Below are 17,968 nucleotides of genomic sequence, written 5' to 3'. Positions count from 1 at the left end.
TTATAATAACAATTTTCCTAAGGGAGAGAGCCGGAACCTGAGGAGAGGAAACCGTTTATAACACGGTGGCGCAGCGGTAGAGTTGCTGCCTCACGGCGCCAGAGACCCGCGTTCCATCCCGACTATAGGTGCTGTCTGTACGGAGTTTGCACGTTCTCCCTGTTTAATCCGGGTGCTCCGGTTTCCTCCCACACTGCAAAATCGTGCAAGTTTATAGGTTAATCGGCCCTCTATAAGTTAATCGCTGGTTGGACTCGGTGGGACGAAGGGCCTGTTTCCAAGCTGTATGTCCGAACCAAACTAAATCAGCTGGCAGAGCTGGGATTGGAGTGGGCAGCAATGAAGTAGTCAGGCACCATTTATCCCAGCTCGTCGCTTAATAAATACCAAAGATACTAGAGGAGTAAGATAGACCACTCAACCCTAAAAACTGTAGTACATCACGGCGCCATTTTAGTCGGCAGAAACCTGCAGAAACATTTTAAAAGAAAAATAACAACAATCTGTGAATTAATATTCTGCATTTTAATGGTATCATCACACATACTGTTCCACTGATTACACTGCGAGAGGCAGAGTGAACGGCGGGGTTTGCTTACTAAAATGGCGGACGTTACGCTCCTTTGCGTACTACACTTCAGTATAGGCAATTTCGACGGAGTGGTCCATCTTGCTCATCTAGTAACTTTGATAAATACCAGTTGGATAATTATCTGACTCGTGGCGCACCAGCCAAGCGCCACTGGCTTCACGAGGCGCGTAGCAATAGTCACATTCTGAAGGTTGTAACCAGTTTTTCTTTGTTCCCTATACTTTGGAGGTCAGGATATCTTCATGACAGAAGAACAAAAGAAATATTACAATGCCATGAAAAAACTGGGGTCCAAGAAGCCTTCGAAACCCATTCCAAGGCCACTGGTGAGTACCGCACCAGTGCATCATCTACACTATGGGTGAAATGTGTCAGACACGTACTGGAGAGAATGGATGTGGAGAGGATGTTTCCACTAGTGGGAGAGTCTAGGACCAGAGGGCACAGTCTCAGAATTAAAGGACGTTCCTTTACAAAGGAGATGGGGAGGAGTTTCTTTAGTCAGAGGGTGGTGAATCTGTGGGATTCATTGCTACAGACGGCTGTGGAGGCCAAGGCAGTGGATATTTTCAAGGCGGAGATTGACAGATTCTTGATTAGCACGGGTGTCAGGGGTGATGGGGAGAAGGCAGGAGGATGGGGTTGGGAGGGAGGGATAGATCAGCCATGATTGAATGGTGGAGCAGACTTGATGGGTCGAATGGTCTTATTCTGCTCCTTCAAATTATGAACTTAGGTCATGATCAAGCACTAGAGATTCAGTGACAGTGAGATTATGACTGCGGACGATCGTCAAATAGATCTTGGCTGCTCGATGTGTGGACCAAAACGTTATTTTAACTAAATGTTGCACACTTTCTCTGTGACTATTTTGAGAAAATGAGACACTGTGGTTTTAACTCCCTGGCTGTGGGGATTACTGAAGGGAAGTAATATTCGGCCCATGGTTTGCTTAAATTATTGCATTTCCGTTCTCAGGATGGTATGTTCTGTATGAAATGAATGGTTTCGTCTGCACACCTGGTGCCTGTGTTTTAGAAAACTGCACCCAAAATGCCATAACCCTGTGAATTATGTGCAAGTCGAGCTTTAAAGCAGCTGAGATCTAGCTCTCCCCACACACGAGCCTATAAACCTGCACGTCTTTGGAATCATAGTCATAGAGTCACAGAGTGTTACAGCGTGGAAACAGGCCCTTCGGCCCAACTTGCCCACACCGACCAACATGTCCCAGCTACACTAGTCCCACCTGCCCGCGTTTGGTCCATATCCCTCCAAACCTGTCCTATCCATGTACCTGTATAACTGTTTTTTAAACGTTGGGATAGTCCCAGCCTCAACTACCTCCTCTGGCAGCTCGTTCCATACACCCACCACCCTCTGTGTGAAAAAGTTACCCCTCAGATTCCTATTAAATCTTTTCCCTCTCGCATTAAGCTTTCGTGTTGAATTTGACTTGATTGTATTTATGTATGGCATATCTGTTTAGTTTAGTATACTATTGTGCCGAGGAACAGTGAATAGCTTTTGTTTGCTTTGTATCCAGTCAAGGTAAAGTCTGGCAGGCAGTGACCAGTGGGGTACCGCAAGGTTCGGTGCTGGGACCCCAGCTATTTACGATATACATTAATGACTTAGACGAAGGGATTAAAAGTACCATTAGCAAATTTGCAGATGATACTAAGCTGGGGGGTAGTGTGAATTGTGAGGAAGATGCAATAAGGCTGCAGGGTGACTTGGACAGGTTGTGTGAGTGGGCGGATACATGGCAGATGCAGTTTAATGTAGATAAGTGTGAGGTTATTCACTTTGGAAGTAAGAATAGAAAGGCAGATTATTATCTGAATGGTGTCAAGTTAGGAGGAGGGGGAGTTCAACGAGATCTGGGTGTCCTAGTGCATCAGTCAATGAAAGGAAGCATGCAGGTACAGCAGGCAGTGAAGAAAGCCAATGGAATGTTGGCCTTCATAATAAGAGGAGTTGAGTATAGGAGCAAAGAGGTCCTTCTACAGTTGTACCGGGCCCTGGTGAGACCGCACCTGGAGTACTGTGTGCAGTTTTGGTCTCCAAATTTGAGGAAGGATATTCTTGCTATGGAGGGCGTGCAGCGTAGGTTCACTAGGTTAATTCCCAGAATGGCGGGACTGTCATATGTTGAAAGACTGGAGCGACTAGGCTTGTATACACTGGAATTTAGAAGGATGAGAGGGGATCTTATTGAAACATATAAGATAATTAGGGGATTGGACACATTAGAGGCAGGAAACATGTTCCCAATGTTGGGGGAGTCCAGAACAAGGGGCCACAGTTTAAGAATAAGGGGTAGGCCATTTCGAACGGAGATGAGGAAGAACTTTTTCAGTCAGAGAGTGGTGAAGGTGTGGAATTCTCTGCCTCAGAAGGCAGTGGAGGCCAGTTCGTTGGATGCTTTCAAGAGAGAGCTGGATAGAGCTCTTAAGGATAGCGGAGTGAGGGGGTATGGGGAGAAGGCAGGAACGGGGTACTGATTGAGAGTGATCAGCCATGATCGCATTGAATGGCGGTGCTGGCTCGAAGGGCTGAATGGCCTACTCCTGCACCTATTGTCTATTGTCTATTGTCTATTGTCTACACATAAATACAACCAAGCCGTCCACAGTGCACAGATAAAGGATAACAGGCACAGCATTTAGTGCAAAGATATAGCATTGAAGTCCAATTCAAGATAGTCCTGGTGTCACCACTGAGGTACATGGGAGGTCAGGACCGCTCTCTAGTTGGTGAGAGAATGGTTCAGTTGCCTGATAACAGCCGGGAAGAAACTGTCCCTGAATCTGGAGGTGTGCGTTTTCACACTTCTGTACCTCTTGCCCGATGGGAGAGGGGAGAAGAGGGAGTGGCCGGGGTGAAACTGGTCCTTGATTATGCTGCTGGGCTTGCCGAGGCAGCGTGAGGTGTAGATGGAGTCAATGGAAGGGAGGTTGGTTTGTGTGATGGTCTGGGCTGCTGGCCTTGCCGAGGCAGCGTGAGGTGTAGATGGAGTCAGTGGAAGGGAGGTTGGTTTGTGTGATGGTCTGGGCTGCTGGCCTTGCCGAGGCAGCATGAGTGTCCCTTCGGATCGCGTGCAACTAATATTGTTATTTGTTCTTGATTTATTCTGTGCTTTGTCGTAGAACATAATCCAGGGCGGAGTCTATGATTTTGTCACTCAGCAAGTTTTTGATATTTTGATCATGATTCTCATCTGCCTCAACATGGTGACAATGATGGTGGAAACCGACGACCAGAGCAAAGAAAGTGAATTGATTCTGTACTGGATCAACTTCATCTTCATCATTTTCTTCACATGTGAATGTGTACTTAAACTCTTTGCCCTAAGGCATTACTATTTCACCATTGGGTGGAATATATTTGACTTTGTGGTTGTGATCCTTTCCATCGTGGGTAAGTAACAAACTTACAAATACCCTTTCCTCCCCTTCCCCGACCTGGCCCTGCACCCATTTCTCCCCTTCCACTTGCATTCCTTTATCTGGCTTCACCTTTTTCACGCCTTCTGTCCTTACCTCACGCCATTCTGTCTGTTCCTCTCTGGCCTCCATCCACCAATCTGCAGATTGCAGCCCTCTTTCCCTTCCCCCTCGCCTGTATCCACCTATCACTCGCCATGCTTTGTCCTGCCCACCCTCCCTTCCAGCTTCCCCCCCCCCCCCACCACCACAAACAGTCTGAAGATCCAGACCCCAAACGTCACCTATCCATGTTCTCCAGAGATGCTGCCTGACCCGCTGAGTTACTCCAGCACTCTGTGAAACGTCACCTATCCATGTTCTCCACAGATGCTGCCTGACCCGCTGAGTTACTCCAGCACTCTGTGAAACGTCACCTATCCATGTTCTCCACAGATGCTGCCTGACCCGCTGAGTTACTCCAGCACTCTGTGAAACGTCACCTGTCTACATTCTCCAGAGATGCTGCCTGACCCGCTGAGTTACTACAGCCTTTTGTGTCTATCTGTGGTATAGACCAGTATCTGCAGTTCCTTCCAACACAATACCTAAAGCACTTGGTTTGTGCCAGTTGACTGAGCAACCGTGCTTGCAAGGACGGCCTCTACAGAATGATAGAGCTGCAAAAATAATCCAGTGCAAAGCAACCTAGGCAATGCATGATGTCGTTTAAATGTTTCAAGGAGAGGGGGGATTCTGTTTTAGTTTAGTTTAGAGATACAGCGATGAAATAGGCCCTTCTGCCCACCGAGTCCGCGCCGACCAGCGATCCCCGCACATTAACACTATCCACACACACTTGGGACAATTTTACCTTTATACCTCGTCGATTAACTTACAAACCTGCATGTCTTTGAAGTGTGGGAGGAAACAAAAGATCTCGGAGAAAACCCACGCAGGTCACGGGGAGAACGTACAAGCTCCGAACAGACAGCACCCGTAGTCGGGATGGAACCCGGATCTCTGGCGCTGCAAGCGCTGTAAGGCAGCAACTCTACCGCTGCGCCACCGTGACCGCCCAACAGGAGTTGGGCATCTATAAATAAAGTTGATCTGTACATTTCCCTGCAGAATCTGCTACGCATTCTGACCTCCTCCTCCCTGGCAAATGTTTGATGTCATTTAGCTTAGATCAAAATCTGCGACCCACCAGGTCTGTACATCTTCAGGTTTCGAAAGGCAATTCAATTCTCTAAACCGAGACCAATCTTTGAATGTGGGTTTTATGAATATGATTTTATAACACATTTATAACACATTCCGAATGCCCTGCCCCCTTGAAAACGACTCAGATGCTGGCCAGTGCACAGAGCTTGTATGATTCACCATGAAACAACCAAAAAAACGCCATAAAAATTAGCAAACAACATGAAGCAGCTCCACATTTTTGCACAAAAAAATTCCACTACAACAGAGAGGGGTGAGTTTCTTTTTGAACTGAGAGTCACCTGAACTCTGCAACTATAGAACCCTTCTGAAGAAGGGTCTCGACCCGAGACGTCACCCATTCCTTCTCTCCAGAGATGCTGCCTGTCCCGCTGAGTTACTCCAGCTTTTTGTGTCTATCCCTTCATGAATCCGTAACAACACAAAACTCGCTGCCAAAGGCATCTTCGTGCGTGTAACGTGCATTGAGGTATACAGTTCTATCGTGCAGTTAATAAATTGTTTTGTTGTCGAGAAAAAGTGAGAAAATTGGCAAATAGTTTTCAGAAGCTATTTCTGCATGGCCTGTTCCTATCATTGCCTTTGTTATTTGCAACGCTATGTTTCAATTGTGAAAGATTATTTGCCTCAAATCAGAACTGTTAACACGGTCTCTTCTGTCTCCTTAGGAATGTTCCTGGCTGATATAATTGAAAAATACTTTGTATCACCAACACTTTTCAGAGTTATTCGATTAGCGCGAATTGGCCGTATTTTGCGTCTAATCAAAGGAGCCAAAGGGATCCGAACACTGTTGTTTGCCTTAATGATGTCTCTGCCGGCCTTGTTCAACATTGGCCTCCTGCTGTTTCTGGTCATGTTCATCTTTTCCATCTTTGGAATGTCCAATTTTGCCTACGTCAAGAAGGAAGCGGGCATCGACGACATGTTTAACTTTGAGACCTTCGGGAACAGCATGATCTGCCTGTTCCAGGTGACCACGTCCGCCGGTTGGGACGGCCTGCTCTTGCCGATCCTGAACCGCCCGCCGGACTGCGACCTCGACAAGGAGAACCCCGGCACGGCGGTGAAGGGCGACTGCGGCAATCCCTCAGTGGGCATCTTCTTCTTTGTCAGCTACATCATCATCTCCTTTTTGATCGTCGTCAACATGTACATCGCCATCATCCTGGAGAACTTCAGCGTGGCCACGGAGGAGAGCGCCGAGCCGCTGAGCGAGGATGACTTTGAGACGTTCTATGAGATCTGGGAGAAGTTTGACCCTGACGCCACACAGTTCATCGAGTACAACATGTTGTCCGACTTTGCCGACACGTTGGAAGCGCCGCTCCGGGTGCCGAAGCCCAACCACATCGAACTCATTACCATGGACCTGCCCATGGTGAGCGGCGATAGGATTCACTGCCTGGATATCTTGTTCGCGTTCACCAAGCGCGTGCTCGGCGAGAGCGGCGAGATGGACGTGCTGCGGCAGCAGATGGAGGAGAGGTTCGTGGCCTCGAATCCCTCCAAGGTGTCGTACGAGCCCATCACCACCACGCTGAGGCGCAAGCACGAGGAGGTGTGCGCCATCATCATCCAGCGGGCGTACCGGTCGCACTTGGCGCGGCGAAAGATCAGCTTCAGGGGGCGCCTCCCGCACTCCAAGCCCGGCGGGCACGCCAACGAGAACGGCAACACCAACCAGGAGAAGAAGGAAGGGACGCCTTCCACGGCCTCGCTGCCGTCCTACGACAGTGTAACTAAGCCGGAGAAGCAGGACAAGGACCGCAAAGGCAACGACAAAGGCAGAAGCAACCAAAAAGACATCAGGGAATCCAAGTTGTGAAAAAAAATTCCATTTGCAAGCAAATGTTGTTTACAGACTTAAAAAGTATATAGATATATATAAATATATATATATATCAATGCAGAACAGTGACCCAATTTCTAGAACAAAAAAAAAAGAACTCTCAGCTAGAGATCTATACCAAACATAACCTGCTTACAATATAAAAGTTGTTGCCCTGTTACCAGTAACCTCCGCCTGTCATAATACTGGGACTCTACACAGTGAAGGGGATTCAATAAACTCCAACAGGTGGTAACTGGATCTAACGTACTTTGGCAGTCAATGCAACAAAGGACAAAACAAAATGGCTGCTGGGATCAGTATATTGCCAATGGGGTCAGACAGACAAATTTTATTTTCTCATTTTAGTTCACTCTTTCTGACAGAAACAAAAAAACAATAGCAAGGTTTGTTTGACCATGCAAAATTATGGTTGCCTCCTTCCATTATCTGTTCTGCAAATGTAACATTTAGCCCATGCCATTATTTTTAGTCACGGTTTCTTTGTTATATCGGCATATTTTTCTACATGGGCTTCATGTTGTTTCGGGAATAAGGGGAGGTACGTGGGGTGGGGGGGGGGGGGAGGGGGTGGGGGTTTGTTTTCGGACTGAGGGAGAATTTCTCAGGCCGGTTCCAAGAAAAAAAAATTGTGCTTGTTTGATGCATAGAAATGATTTGCATGATAGCATGCTGTGATCAGAAATCATGCATGTAGAGTCATAGACCACAGACACAAGTACTTTGTCCACCAGGTGGTTTTGCCTGATGGCTGAGGCAGACCACTGTAAAACATACACTATATTGGGGGACAGTCTAATATCACGCCTTCCACAAGTATTTACAAACTCTTTAATGACTCATTCATCCAACCTCAGTAGAAATAACGACAAACAAGGGGGGGTTGTGTGTGTTTAATAGCTAATGTTCTGAACAGACGACCATTGTTGCACATAAATTGCTGCTCTGTATCCTCCTTAAAGGGGAAAATTAAAACCCGAGAATGGCTTGTTGTATTTAAATTTCAATGTAAACCAAACCTAGGGCTTTCAAGGTCGTTCATTTGTAACTTGCAGTATTGATCACCCTCATTTTGCAAAGTAGACATTTTATATGGAAGCAAGGAATGCTGTGTACATGGCAATTTATCTCTGCAGTGCAGTTTTTGGGTACTGGATAAAAGGGGAGATGCAGCACCACGATGTGTATTAATCCAAGTTGATACAGTTTTTTGAATTTCCAATATCCTTTAAAAAGAAAACGAGCATTTACACCTTCATCAGTGATGGTTTGCAGTCGGCACTTTGATGCATGTTTTTCTTGCTTCTGTAGTCACATATAATGTTTTTTCTCTAATAATCACATTTGTTTAAAAAGAAAATCAATTCAAAAAAAAGGGATCCAGTTAAATGACAAGTCACAGTGTTGAATGTCAGTGGCAGGCTGTGCTGATTCATTTGATTTTGTTTGTTGTCATCAGCTTCCTGATGACAATCAAACGAAGACATGTTTTTTCCCCAAAACATTAGCATACCCAAGTAGAATGCAATGTATAAAAAACAAAAAGTCATACATATATGTACAGGCTATGTTGTAAGCAGCACAAGCAAATGCTGAAAGATGTGGTTGGAATTTTTAAGAGAATATTATAAATATTGTAATATATCATTTTATTTTATCGGCATGCATTTTTTGTAAATACAACAAAAAATTACAAAATTAAATCTAATGGCTTCTGGCTGACGCCATTGTCACAAATGTTATTTTGGATCACGGATCATTTGTTAACGTCCCAACTCTTAGAGAAAAATTAAAAAAGGTCAATTGTAAAGACGACAAATTTTCGAAAAACTTCTGTTCTCTGTGCAATAAATCCATTTACGACCAAATCTGTTCAGAATTAGATTTTTTGCGCTAATTTTTGCAGAGATCAGAAAAGAGACGGCAAAGAAGAAAATGCGGCAAAAACAAAAAAAAGAATAGTGCAATTAGAAAAGCAGCAGCATATTGTGAATGCATTTGTTTTCCCATTTATTTCTGTTGCAGCAAGATCCTTGATGTTTCGTTTCCATTCCAGGGCTTATGGACTCAGAGTAATTGCCTGGGCAGACCTAAACTGCTCTGAATGCAATCAATAGAAAGGGGTCATAAGAACAAAGAACCGAGCCACATCCTGGATTTTCATTTTCTGCCACACAGATGTGAACTGTAATTTTAAAATCTTAGTAGTAAACTTGACTAGTAATGTGTTAGTGAACTGCATGGTGGATGATGCTATTACCCAACAATGATGGTTAAAGCTACATTATTAATACAAGTCTAAAGAATAAATATTACACTTTTTACTCTACCAGGTTGTGGCTGTCTTGGTGTGGATTTTTGTGTATGTTTTTTTTTTTAAATCGGGGGTCTCTGTCTCAAAGGGGTACTGTCTTCCGTGAGGTGCCAATTCTGCTCAGCGCAAATCCCCGACCGAAAGGTGTGGACGCAAAAATCACCCGCTCACGGCAAAAATCAAAAAGGTTGCGTGCGTGAAGCACTGCGGTTGTCTCTGTTTCCAACCCCGCCCCCCTCCCTCCCCACCCCCACCCCTTCCTTCGCCCCCTCTCTCCTGCAAAGAAGACGGTGCCCCTTCACAGCGCAGAGCCCCTCTCAATGGCAAATGTATGACGATTTTTTTCATCAAGACACGAGGAACTGCAGACGCAGGTTTACAAACAAAAAAAGGGCAGAGTGCTGGAGTAACTCAGCGGGTCAGGCAGTATCTCTGGTGAACATGGATAGGTGACGTTTCACAGAGTGCTGGAGTAACTCAGCGGGTCAGGCAGCATCTGTGGAGAACATGGATAGGTGACGTTTCACAGAGTGCTGGAGTAACTCAGCGGGTCAGGCAGCATCTGTGGAGAACATGGATAGGTGACGTTTCACAGAGTGCTGGAGTAACTCAGCGGGTCAGGCAGCATCTGTGGAGAACATGGATAGGTGACGTTTCACAGAGTGCTGGAGTAACTCAGCGGGTCAGGCAGCATCTGTGGAGAACATGGATAGGTGACGTTTCACAGAGTGCTGGAGTAACTCAGCGGGTCAGGCAGCATCTGTGGAGAACATGGATAGGTGACGTTTCACAGAGTGCTGGAGTAACTCAGCGGGTCAGGCAGCATCTGTGGAGAACATGGATAGGTGACGTTTCACAGAGTGCTGGAGTAACTCAGCTGGTCAGGCAGCATCTCTGGAGAACATGGATAGGTGACGTTTCACAGAGTGCTGGAGTAACTCAGCGGGTCAGGCAGCATCTGTGGAGAACATGGATAGGTGACGTTTCACAGAGTGCTGGAGTAACTCAGTGGGTCAGGCAGCATCTGTGGAGAACATGGATAGGTGACGTTTCGGGTTGGGACCCTTCTTCGGACCCAACCCAAAACATCACCTATTTCTTTCCTCTGTAGATGCTGCCTGACCCACTGAGTTACTCCAGCACTATTTGCGTTATTATCCATAATCACATTTTACATGAATCCTCAGCATACACAACGTGTTATTGTGAATTTGCCAAACTCTCAGATGGGGTAACAGCAAAGTACACTCTTGCTGAAGACACTGCGAACTGCAGATGCTAGGTTACATAAAGAAAGACACAAAGTGCTGGAGTAACAGTGGCTCGGGCAGCATCCCTGGGGAACATGGATAGGTGAGATTTTGGGTCAGGTCCCTTCTTCATTAATAATAATAAATAATAAATGTTATTTGTCATATGTAGGTTGGCACAGGGTCAAGGGTACAATGAAATGTATTTGACAGGAGAACGGGTCACCTCAGCAGTAATAATCCAAGGATAAATAAGATTAAAAATTACATTAGTAAGGTAAAAAGACAATATTTAAAATAGTTTAAAAGACATTAAAAAATAATCAACATATATGATTTGAAATGTGTTTATGAGCTCAGAAGCCTGATGGCCTGATGGTAGAAACTGTTCTTAAGTCTGGCGGTTCGAGGCCATACTCCTGTATCGTCTGCCTGACGGTAACAAGGAGAACTGACATTTCAGGTGGGGAAGTCCAAGGTCACCTATCCATGTTCTCCAGAGATGCTGCCTGACCCGCTGAGTTACTCCAGCACTCTGTGAAACGTCACCTATCCATGTTCTCCAGAGATGCTGCCTGACCCGCTGAGTTACTCCAGCACTCTGTGAAACGTCACCTATCCATGTTCTCCACAGATGCTGCCTGACCTGCTGAGTTACTCCAGCACTCTGTGAAACGTCACCTATCCATGTTCTCCAGAGATGCTGCCTGTCCCGCTGAGTTACTCCAGCACTCTGTGAAACGTCACCTATCCATGTTCTCCACAGATGCTGCCTGACCCGCTGAGTTACTCCAGCACTCTGTGTCCTTTTATGGAATCCAGCTTCACAGATGTTCATGTGGCTGTATTTAGCATTGAGTTCCAACTGAGAATATTTTCAACAAATGCAAACATAACTCTCTGAATGTCCAGCGATTAACTTATCACAGTGCTTGGATTTGCGTGCAGTCAGATTTAACGAGACGAAGGTCTTGCCTTCCACCCTGGTTATGAGTGAAATATGTTTGGAAGTAGCCTTCTTGTGGTGACGATCCAGCAAGATAAAACGGACAATCACCCAGGACTAGCTGACATAATAGTTGTCACTCTCATTTTGAGAAAGCACGGCATTTTGCCTAACTGTGTGGGGAAGAAAATCTCGCTGGCCCAATATGAGGCGCTATTTTGAACCTCATCTTCGGTCCCTCCTGTTGCGACCAAGCAATAGAGCTTTGATACATAGAATCTAATTCTTGAAGTGCTCAATGTTCTCTTCTTCGTGCGTTTGAGGCAGCAGAAGTTATGAAGCTGCTTCTGCTTCTGCTGTCATTTGTTGTCATTCGCCTGACTGAGGACAGTTGACATGGGAGGTCGAAAACATGAGCCGCTGCTCAATGTTGAAATCAACTGACAAAAAAACCCCCAAAACAAACCAGAAAACTCTTCCACCAAACGCCGCCATCTTTTTATTTGAGTGCAAAACTGCCCCTTTCTTCTCCCTCTCGCGTTTCTGTGCTCTAACTTATTGAAGCCTTGCAGGTAGGGTGTCTCTCGTAACATTTTGATAGCAACATGTCTCTTCATGAGTTTGTGGCGAGCGATTATCCTTAAATACACAAAAAAAGGACGATTTTGCATCCCTCACTGCCGACAGTGAGACCCGGGTGGGCGCACATGTGAGACTGCAGTTTCCACACCAGATATATCACCCGACAGCATACCACACTCTTAAGATTGCATGCATCCATTTTCGTGCATCCAACTCTGCTTCATGCTGTGTTGACCACCAGAACTGACACCTCGGCCGGCGAGCGTCAGCTTGTCAGGGTCGGTCTCCGAGTCAAGGTTTTCCGCCCGTGATTTCCAGGCCTCAGTCGACGTTCTCGTATTGAAAGCCCGCCGCCTTTTATGTTCTGAGCTGCCAACTCCTTGGATGAGATTTGAACTGAGGACCGATGGAAACGATTTCACCGCACAACTTCAGGAGCGTGACGGTTCTCCCGGTGTCCCGGCTGACCTTTCCCCCCTCCGCTTCAAAATGGCCGAACAGCTGGTCGCTTCAACGCTGCTTTTTTTGTTTTGGATCTTGCTGTGCGCAAAATGGCGGCTGAATTTTCCTGCATCAAAAGAGTCACTGCAATTCAAAGTCAGTATGTTTTGATAAAGCACTGTATGTCCCCTTCGTTATGGTCTAAGTATATCCGGAACATTCCCTTCAAACTCATGTGCTCAACACAGGTCTGTAAACTTCTAAATCTGTTGATAATCTGATGCCATTGGTGCATGCTTTTTCAGAGTTACTCCAGCACTCTGTGAAACGTCACCTATCCATGTTCTCCAGAGATGCTGCCTGACCCGCTGAGTTACTCCAGCACTCTGTGAAACGTCACCTATCCATGTTCTCCACAGATGCTGCCTGACCCGCTGAGTTACTCCAGCACTCTGTGAAACGTCACCTATCCATGTTCTCCACAGATGCTGCCTGACCCGCTGAGTTACTCCAGCACTCTGTGAAACGTCACCTATCCATGTTCTCCACAGATGCTGCCTGACCCGCTGAGTTACTCCAGCACTCTGTGAAACGTCACCTATCCATGTTCTCCAGAGATGCTGCCTGACCCGCTGAGTTACTCCAGCGCTCTGTGTCAATTTATTGAACACAGCTTCGCAGATGTAGACGTGGCTGTATTTAGCACTGAAGAGAGTTCCAACTGAGAATATGGTAGCCCATTTTGTGGTTTTTATTTTGCTGTTTTATGATCTGACAAAGTTCTCTCATCTGAGACGGGACTTTGAGAATGCAGGCATCTGCTTGCGGTCGGAGCAGGTCATCCTCACTGCTGCTGTCGTGTTGCAAAGAGAGAGGTTGCAAGTTTGTGGTACTATTCGATGAAGGACTGGGCTTTTCTTCAGTCCGAGTCATCGTTCTTACCTTTTCTGACAATTACTAAGGACGCTCACATCTCCTCTGTGTGCAAATCGCTGCTGTTTTTTTTTACCTACATAGCAATCATTGCACTCAAAAGAAATTAATTTGACAGTGAAGCACTTTATAAATGTTTCCAAGAAATGCAATCAGGATATTGGTTAATGTTGCTCTGTCTTTCTTTCCATTTAGTATTAATTAAATATAATCCTTAATGTGCGAGGCAAAGCATTCTCTCCAAAGTTCCTCCACCAACAACTTAATGGGCTTCAGTCTCATTGCTGAAACAAGGAACTCCAGACAGACACAAAAAGCTGGAGTAACTCAGCAGGTCAGGCAGCATCTGTGGAGAACATGGATAGGTGACGTTTCACAGAGTGCTGGAGTAACTCAGCAGGTCAGGCAGCATCTGTGGAGAACATGGATAGGTGACGTTTCACAGAGTGCTGGAGTAACTCAGCGGGTCAGGCAGCATCTGTGGAGAACATGGATAGGTGACGTTTCACAGAGTGCTGGAGTAACTCAGCGGGTCAGGCAGCATCTCTGGAGAATATGGATAGGTGACGTTTCACAGAGTGTTGGAGTAACTCAGCGGATCAGGCAGCATCTCTGGAGAACATGGATAGGTGGCATTTCGGGTCGGGACTGAAAGAAGAAGGATCCTCTTCTTCTGAAGAAGAGTTTCAACCCAAGACATCACCTATCCATGTTCTCCAGAGATGCTGCCTGACCTGCTGAGGTACTCCAGCACTCTGTGAAACGTCACCTATCCATGTTCTCCAGAGATGCTGCCTGACCCGCTGAGGTACTCCAGCACTGTGAAACGTCACCTATCCATGTTCTCCAGAGATGTATTTCCATCTCGATGGAATCTATTACAGAAATTTAAAGTTGATTTATTCACATGTAAGATTTTTAAGAAGCAAACACACTTTACCAAGGTAACTGAAAAGAAAGAGCGTCACGGTGGCACAGCGGTAGAGTTGCCGCCTCACAGCGCCAGAGACCCAGGTTCCATCCTGACCATGGGTGCTGTCTGTACGGAGTTTGTACGTTCTCCCCGTGACCGCGTGGGTTTTCTCCGGGTACTCCGGTTTCTTCCCACACTCCAAAGACGTGCAGGTTTTTCGGTTAACTGGCTTGGCATAAATGTAAATTGTCCCCAGTGTTAGTGTTAGTGTGCGGGGATCGCTGGTCAGCGCGGACTCAGTGGGCTGAAGGGCCTGTTTCGGCGCTGTATCTCTAAACTATATTAGAAACTGGGACAAAAAAGCAAGCCCTACTGATCATTCCTACTCTTTTTACTCTGAGTTTTGATTTTAATTTGGAAATATTGAGGAAATACAGCAGCTGGCCTCTTTCACCTTCCTCAAGATGCTGCTCCAATGCCTTGTTGACTCTCTCCCTTTTGAATCAAGCACTGCTGGAAGAGTATCAATGATTTGGATGAGAACATACAGGGCAAGGTTAGCAAGTTTGCTGATGATACAAAAGTGAGTGGTTTTACAGATAGTGAAGATGGTTGTGAACAAATGCAGCAGGATCTGGATCGATTGGCCAGGTGGGCGGAGGAATGGTTGAAGGAATTTAATACAGAGAAGTGTGAGGTGTTGCATTTTGGGACGTTGAACAAGGGCAGGACCTACACAGTGAATGGTAGGCCTCTGGGTAGTGTTGTAGAGCAGAGGGATCTAGGGGTACAGGTCGAGTCGCAGGTAGATAAGGGGGTCAAAAAGGCTTTTGGCACTTTGGCCTTCATCAGTCAGAGTATTGAGTATAAAAGTTGGGAGGTCATGTTGCAGTTGTATAAGACGTTGGTGAGACCGCATTTAGAATATTGTGTTCAGTTCTGGGCACCATGTTATAGGAAAGATATTGTCAAGCTTGAAAGGGTTCAGAAAGGATTTACAAGGATGTTGCCTGGACTAGAGGGTGTGAGCTATAGGGAGAGGTTGAGTAGGCTGGGTCTCTATTCTATGGAGCGCAGGATGATGAGGGGTGATCTTATAGAGGTGTACAAAATCATGAGAGGAATAGATCGGGTAGATGCACAGAGACTCTTGCCCAGAATAGGGGAATCGAGGACCAGAGGTGAAGGGGAAAAGATTTAATAGGAATCCGAGGGGTAACCTTTTCACACAGAGGGTGGTGGGTGTATGGAACAAGCTGCCGGAGGAAGTAGTTGAGGCTGGGACTATCCCATCGTTTAAGAAACAGTTAGACATAAATAACTTATTTATGTTGATGTTGTTGTACTGTTCTTTCTATATCTCTGTGAAAACTCAATAAAAACAAGTGAAAAAGAAAGAAACATACAGGTACATGGATAGGACAGGTTTGGAGGGATACGGGCCAAACGCAGGCAGGTGGGACTCTAATAAGCATCATATTTTGGCTAAAGCTCTGCTGGAGTGTCGGGAGATCGCTGGGTTATCGGACGTCCCACCTTTCTTCTGAGGCGTTAAAGTTGAGAGCCTGTCCGCCTTTGCCAATGGTTCAAACATTCTCCACAATGCTCTTCATGCAAAGCTGCAAAGTGCAAAAAGAAAACAGCACAGTGCTTATCAGCACAAACATAGAGCTGCTCTTCAAAGGAACTTGTCATCCGTGAAGTAGTCTGGGCAGTTCAGGGGAAGTGGAAGGAGCTTTCCGATCGCGCCAAGCCTTTTCTGTATGACTGCTAAGACATTTAAGCATACCAATAAAGGCTGCAGCAGCTGAGTTGGGAGAAGGTTATACCAGAGATCCACTGGTGTCTGCTTCAATCACCGGTTTTGCAGTTTTGCAATTTACAGGGCGGCACGGTGGCGCAGCGGTAGAGTTGCTGCCTCACGGCGCCAGAGACCCGGGTTCCATCCCGACTACGGGTGCTGTCTGTGTGGAGTTTGCACGTTCTCCCCGTGACCTGCGTGGGTTTTCTCCGGGTGCTCCGGTTTCCTCCCACACTCCAACGACATGCATGTTTATAGGTTAATTGGCTTGGTGTAATTGTAAATTGTCCCTAGTGTGTGTAGTATAGTGTTAGTGTGCGGGGATCGCTGACCGGCACGGACACGGTGGGCCGAAGGGCCTATTTCCGTGCTGTATCTCCCTAATAACTTGAAGGGGAGCATGGAACTCTTGAGGATATCTGTTACTATAAAAGCATAAGAACAGCTAAAAGGTGGCGCAGCGGTAGAGTTGCTGCCTCACAGCGCCAGAGACCCGGGTTCCATCCTGACATCGGGTGCTGTCTGTACGGAGTTTGTACGTTCTCCCCGTGACCACGTAGATTTGCTCCGGGCGCGTGCGTGCGTGTACATATGGTTGTGCGCGTGCACGCGTGTGTACATATGGGCGCCTGCGTGCATGTGAGCGTGCGTGTGAGCGTGCGTGTGTATGCCTGTCTGTGTGTGCATGTGTAGAGGGAAGAAATGTGAGGACTGATCAAAGTGCATTCTTTATTTTACTGTCGTGTTCCCTTTGCAATTGCATCAAGTCGTAAGGGCGGGTAGTGGTGCAGCGGGTAGAGCCGTTGCCTCACAGCACCGGAGACCCGGGTTCAATCCTGACCTCGGGCGCTGTCTGTCTGTGTGTGTGGAGTTTGCACGTTCTCCTGTGACCGCGTGGGTTTTCTCCGGGTGCTCCGGTTTCCTCCCACATCCCAAAGACGTGCGGGTTTGTAGGTTAATCGTCCCCTCTGTAAATCGCCCCCTAGTGTGCAGGGAGTGGATGAGAAAGTGGGATAACACAGAACTAGTGTGTGATCGAACGATCGTTGGTCAGCACGGACTCGGTGGGCCGAAGGGCCTGTTTCCACGCCGTATCTCTAAAAAAAGTTTGAGAAAAATAAGAATAACTTGAAGGAGATCATGAAATTCCTAAAGGAATCAGCTGAAATTTTATACATGGCCAATGGATTAATTCTGCTGACAGTGTCCTTATAAATCACTGTGAATGGTCAGAGTTGAGCTCCATACTTCGCTATCTTTCATTCAGAATTGGATTTCAACTACATTTTCTCTTAATTTTGCTTTAACCTTTTCTTTTCCATTTCCAGTTAATTTATCGTGTGAACCTCCCAATTAGCTTTCCCATAAAATCGCTCTCTGCAGTCGAACTGAGATACCCAGAGCAAGAAAACTAGGTTTAATCAGAGTGTGACAGAATATTAGACGCTCCACAATTAGGCTGCACGGTGGCACAGCGGTAGAGCTGCTGCCTCACGGCGCCAGAGACCCGGGTTCCATCCCCACCACGGGCGCTGTCTGTACAGAGTTTGTACGTTCTCCCCGTGACCTGCGTGGGTTTTCTCCAGGTGCTCCGGTTTCCTCCCACACTCCAAAGACGTGCAGGTTCGTGGGTTAATTGGCTTGGTGTAAATGTAAATTGTCCCCAGTGTGTGTAGGATAGTGTTAGTG

The 17,968-nt window shown here is 46.5% G+C and overlaps 1 protein-coding gene across 3 annotated transcripts in view; it reads left to right on the top strand.

Annotated features, from left to right (window-relative positions):
• The window catches only part of LOC144612020 (sodium channel protein type 8 subunit alpha-like), a 255,684-nt gene extending 248,019 nt beyond the window's left edge, over window positions 1–7,665 (top strand). For all 3 annotated transcript variants that reach the window (XM_078431465.1, XM_078431467.1, XM_078431466.1), the window contains exons 26-28: window positions 814–918; window positions 3,745–4,015; window positions 5,916–7,665. In XM_078431465.1, coding sequence (XP_078287591.1) covers window positions 814–918; window positions 3,745–4,015; window positions 5,916–7,075 — 1,536 coding nt within the window. In that variant the 3' untranslated portion in view covers window positions 7,076–7,665. The remainder of the gene's footprint in view (window positions 1–813; window positions 919–3,744; window positions 4,016–5,915) is intronic.
• Window positions 7,666–17,968: the final 10,303 nt, after the last annotated feature.

This window comes from Rhinoraja longicauda, chromosome 42, assembly GCF_053455715.1.
Source record: "Rhinoraja longicauda isolate Sanriku21f chromosome 42, sRhiLon1.1, whole genome shotgun sequence".
Classification (NCBI taxonomy): domain Eukaryota; kingdom Metazoa; phylum Chordata; class Chondrichthyes; order Rajiformes; family Arhynchobatidae; genus Rhinoraja; species Rhinoraja longicauda.
Note: the sequence above shows the minus strand (reverse complement) of the source record. Positions and strands in the feature narration are given on the sequence as shown.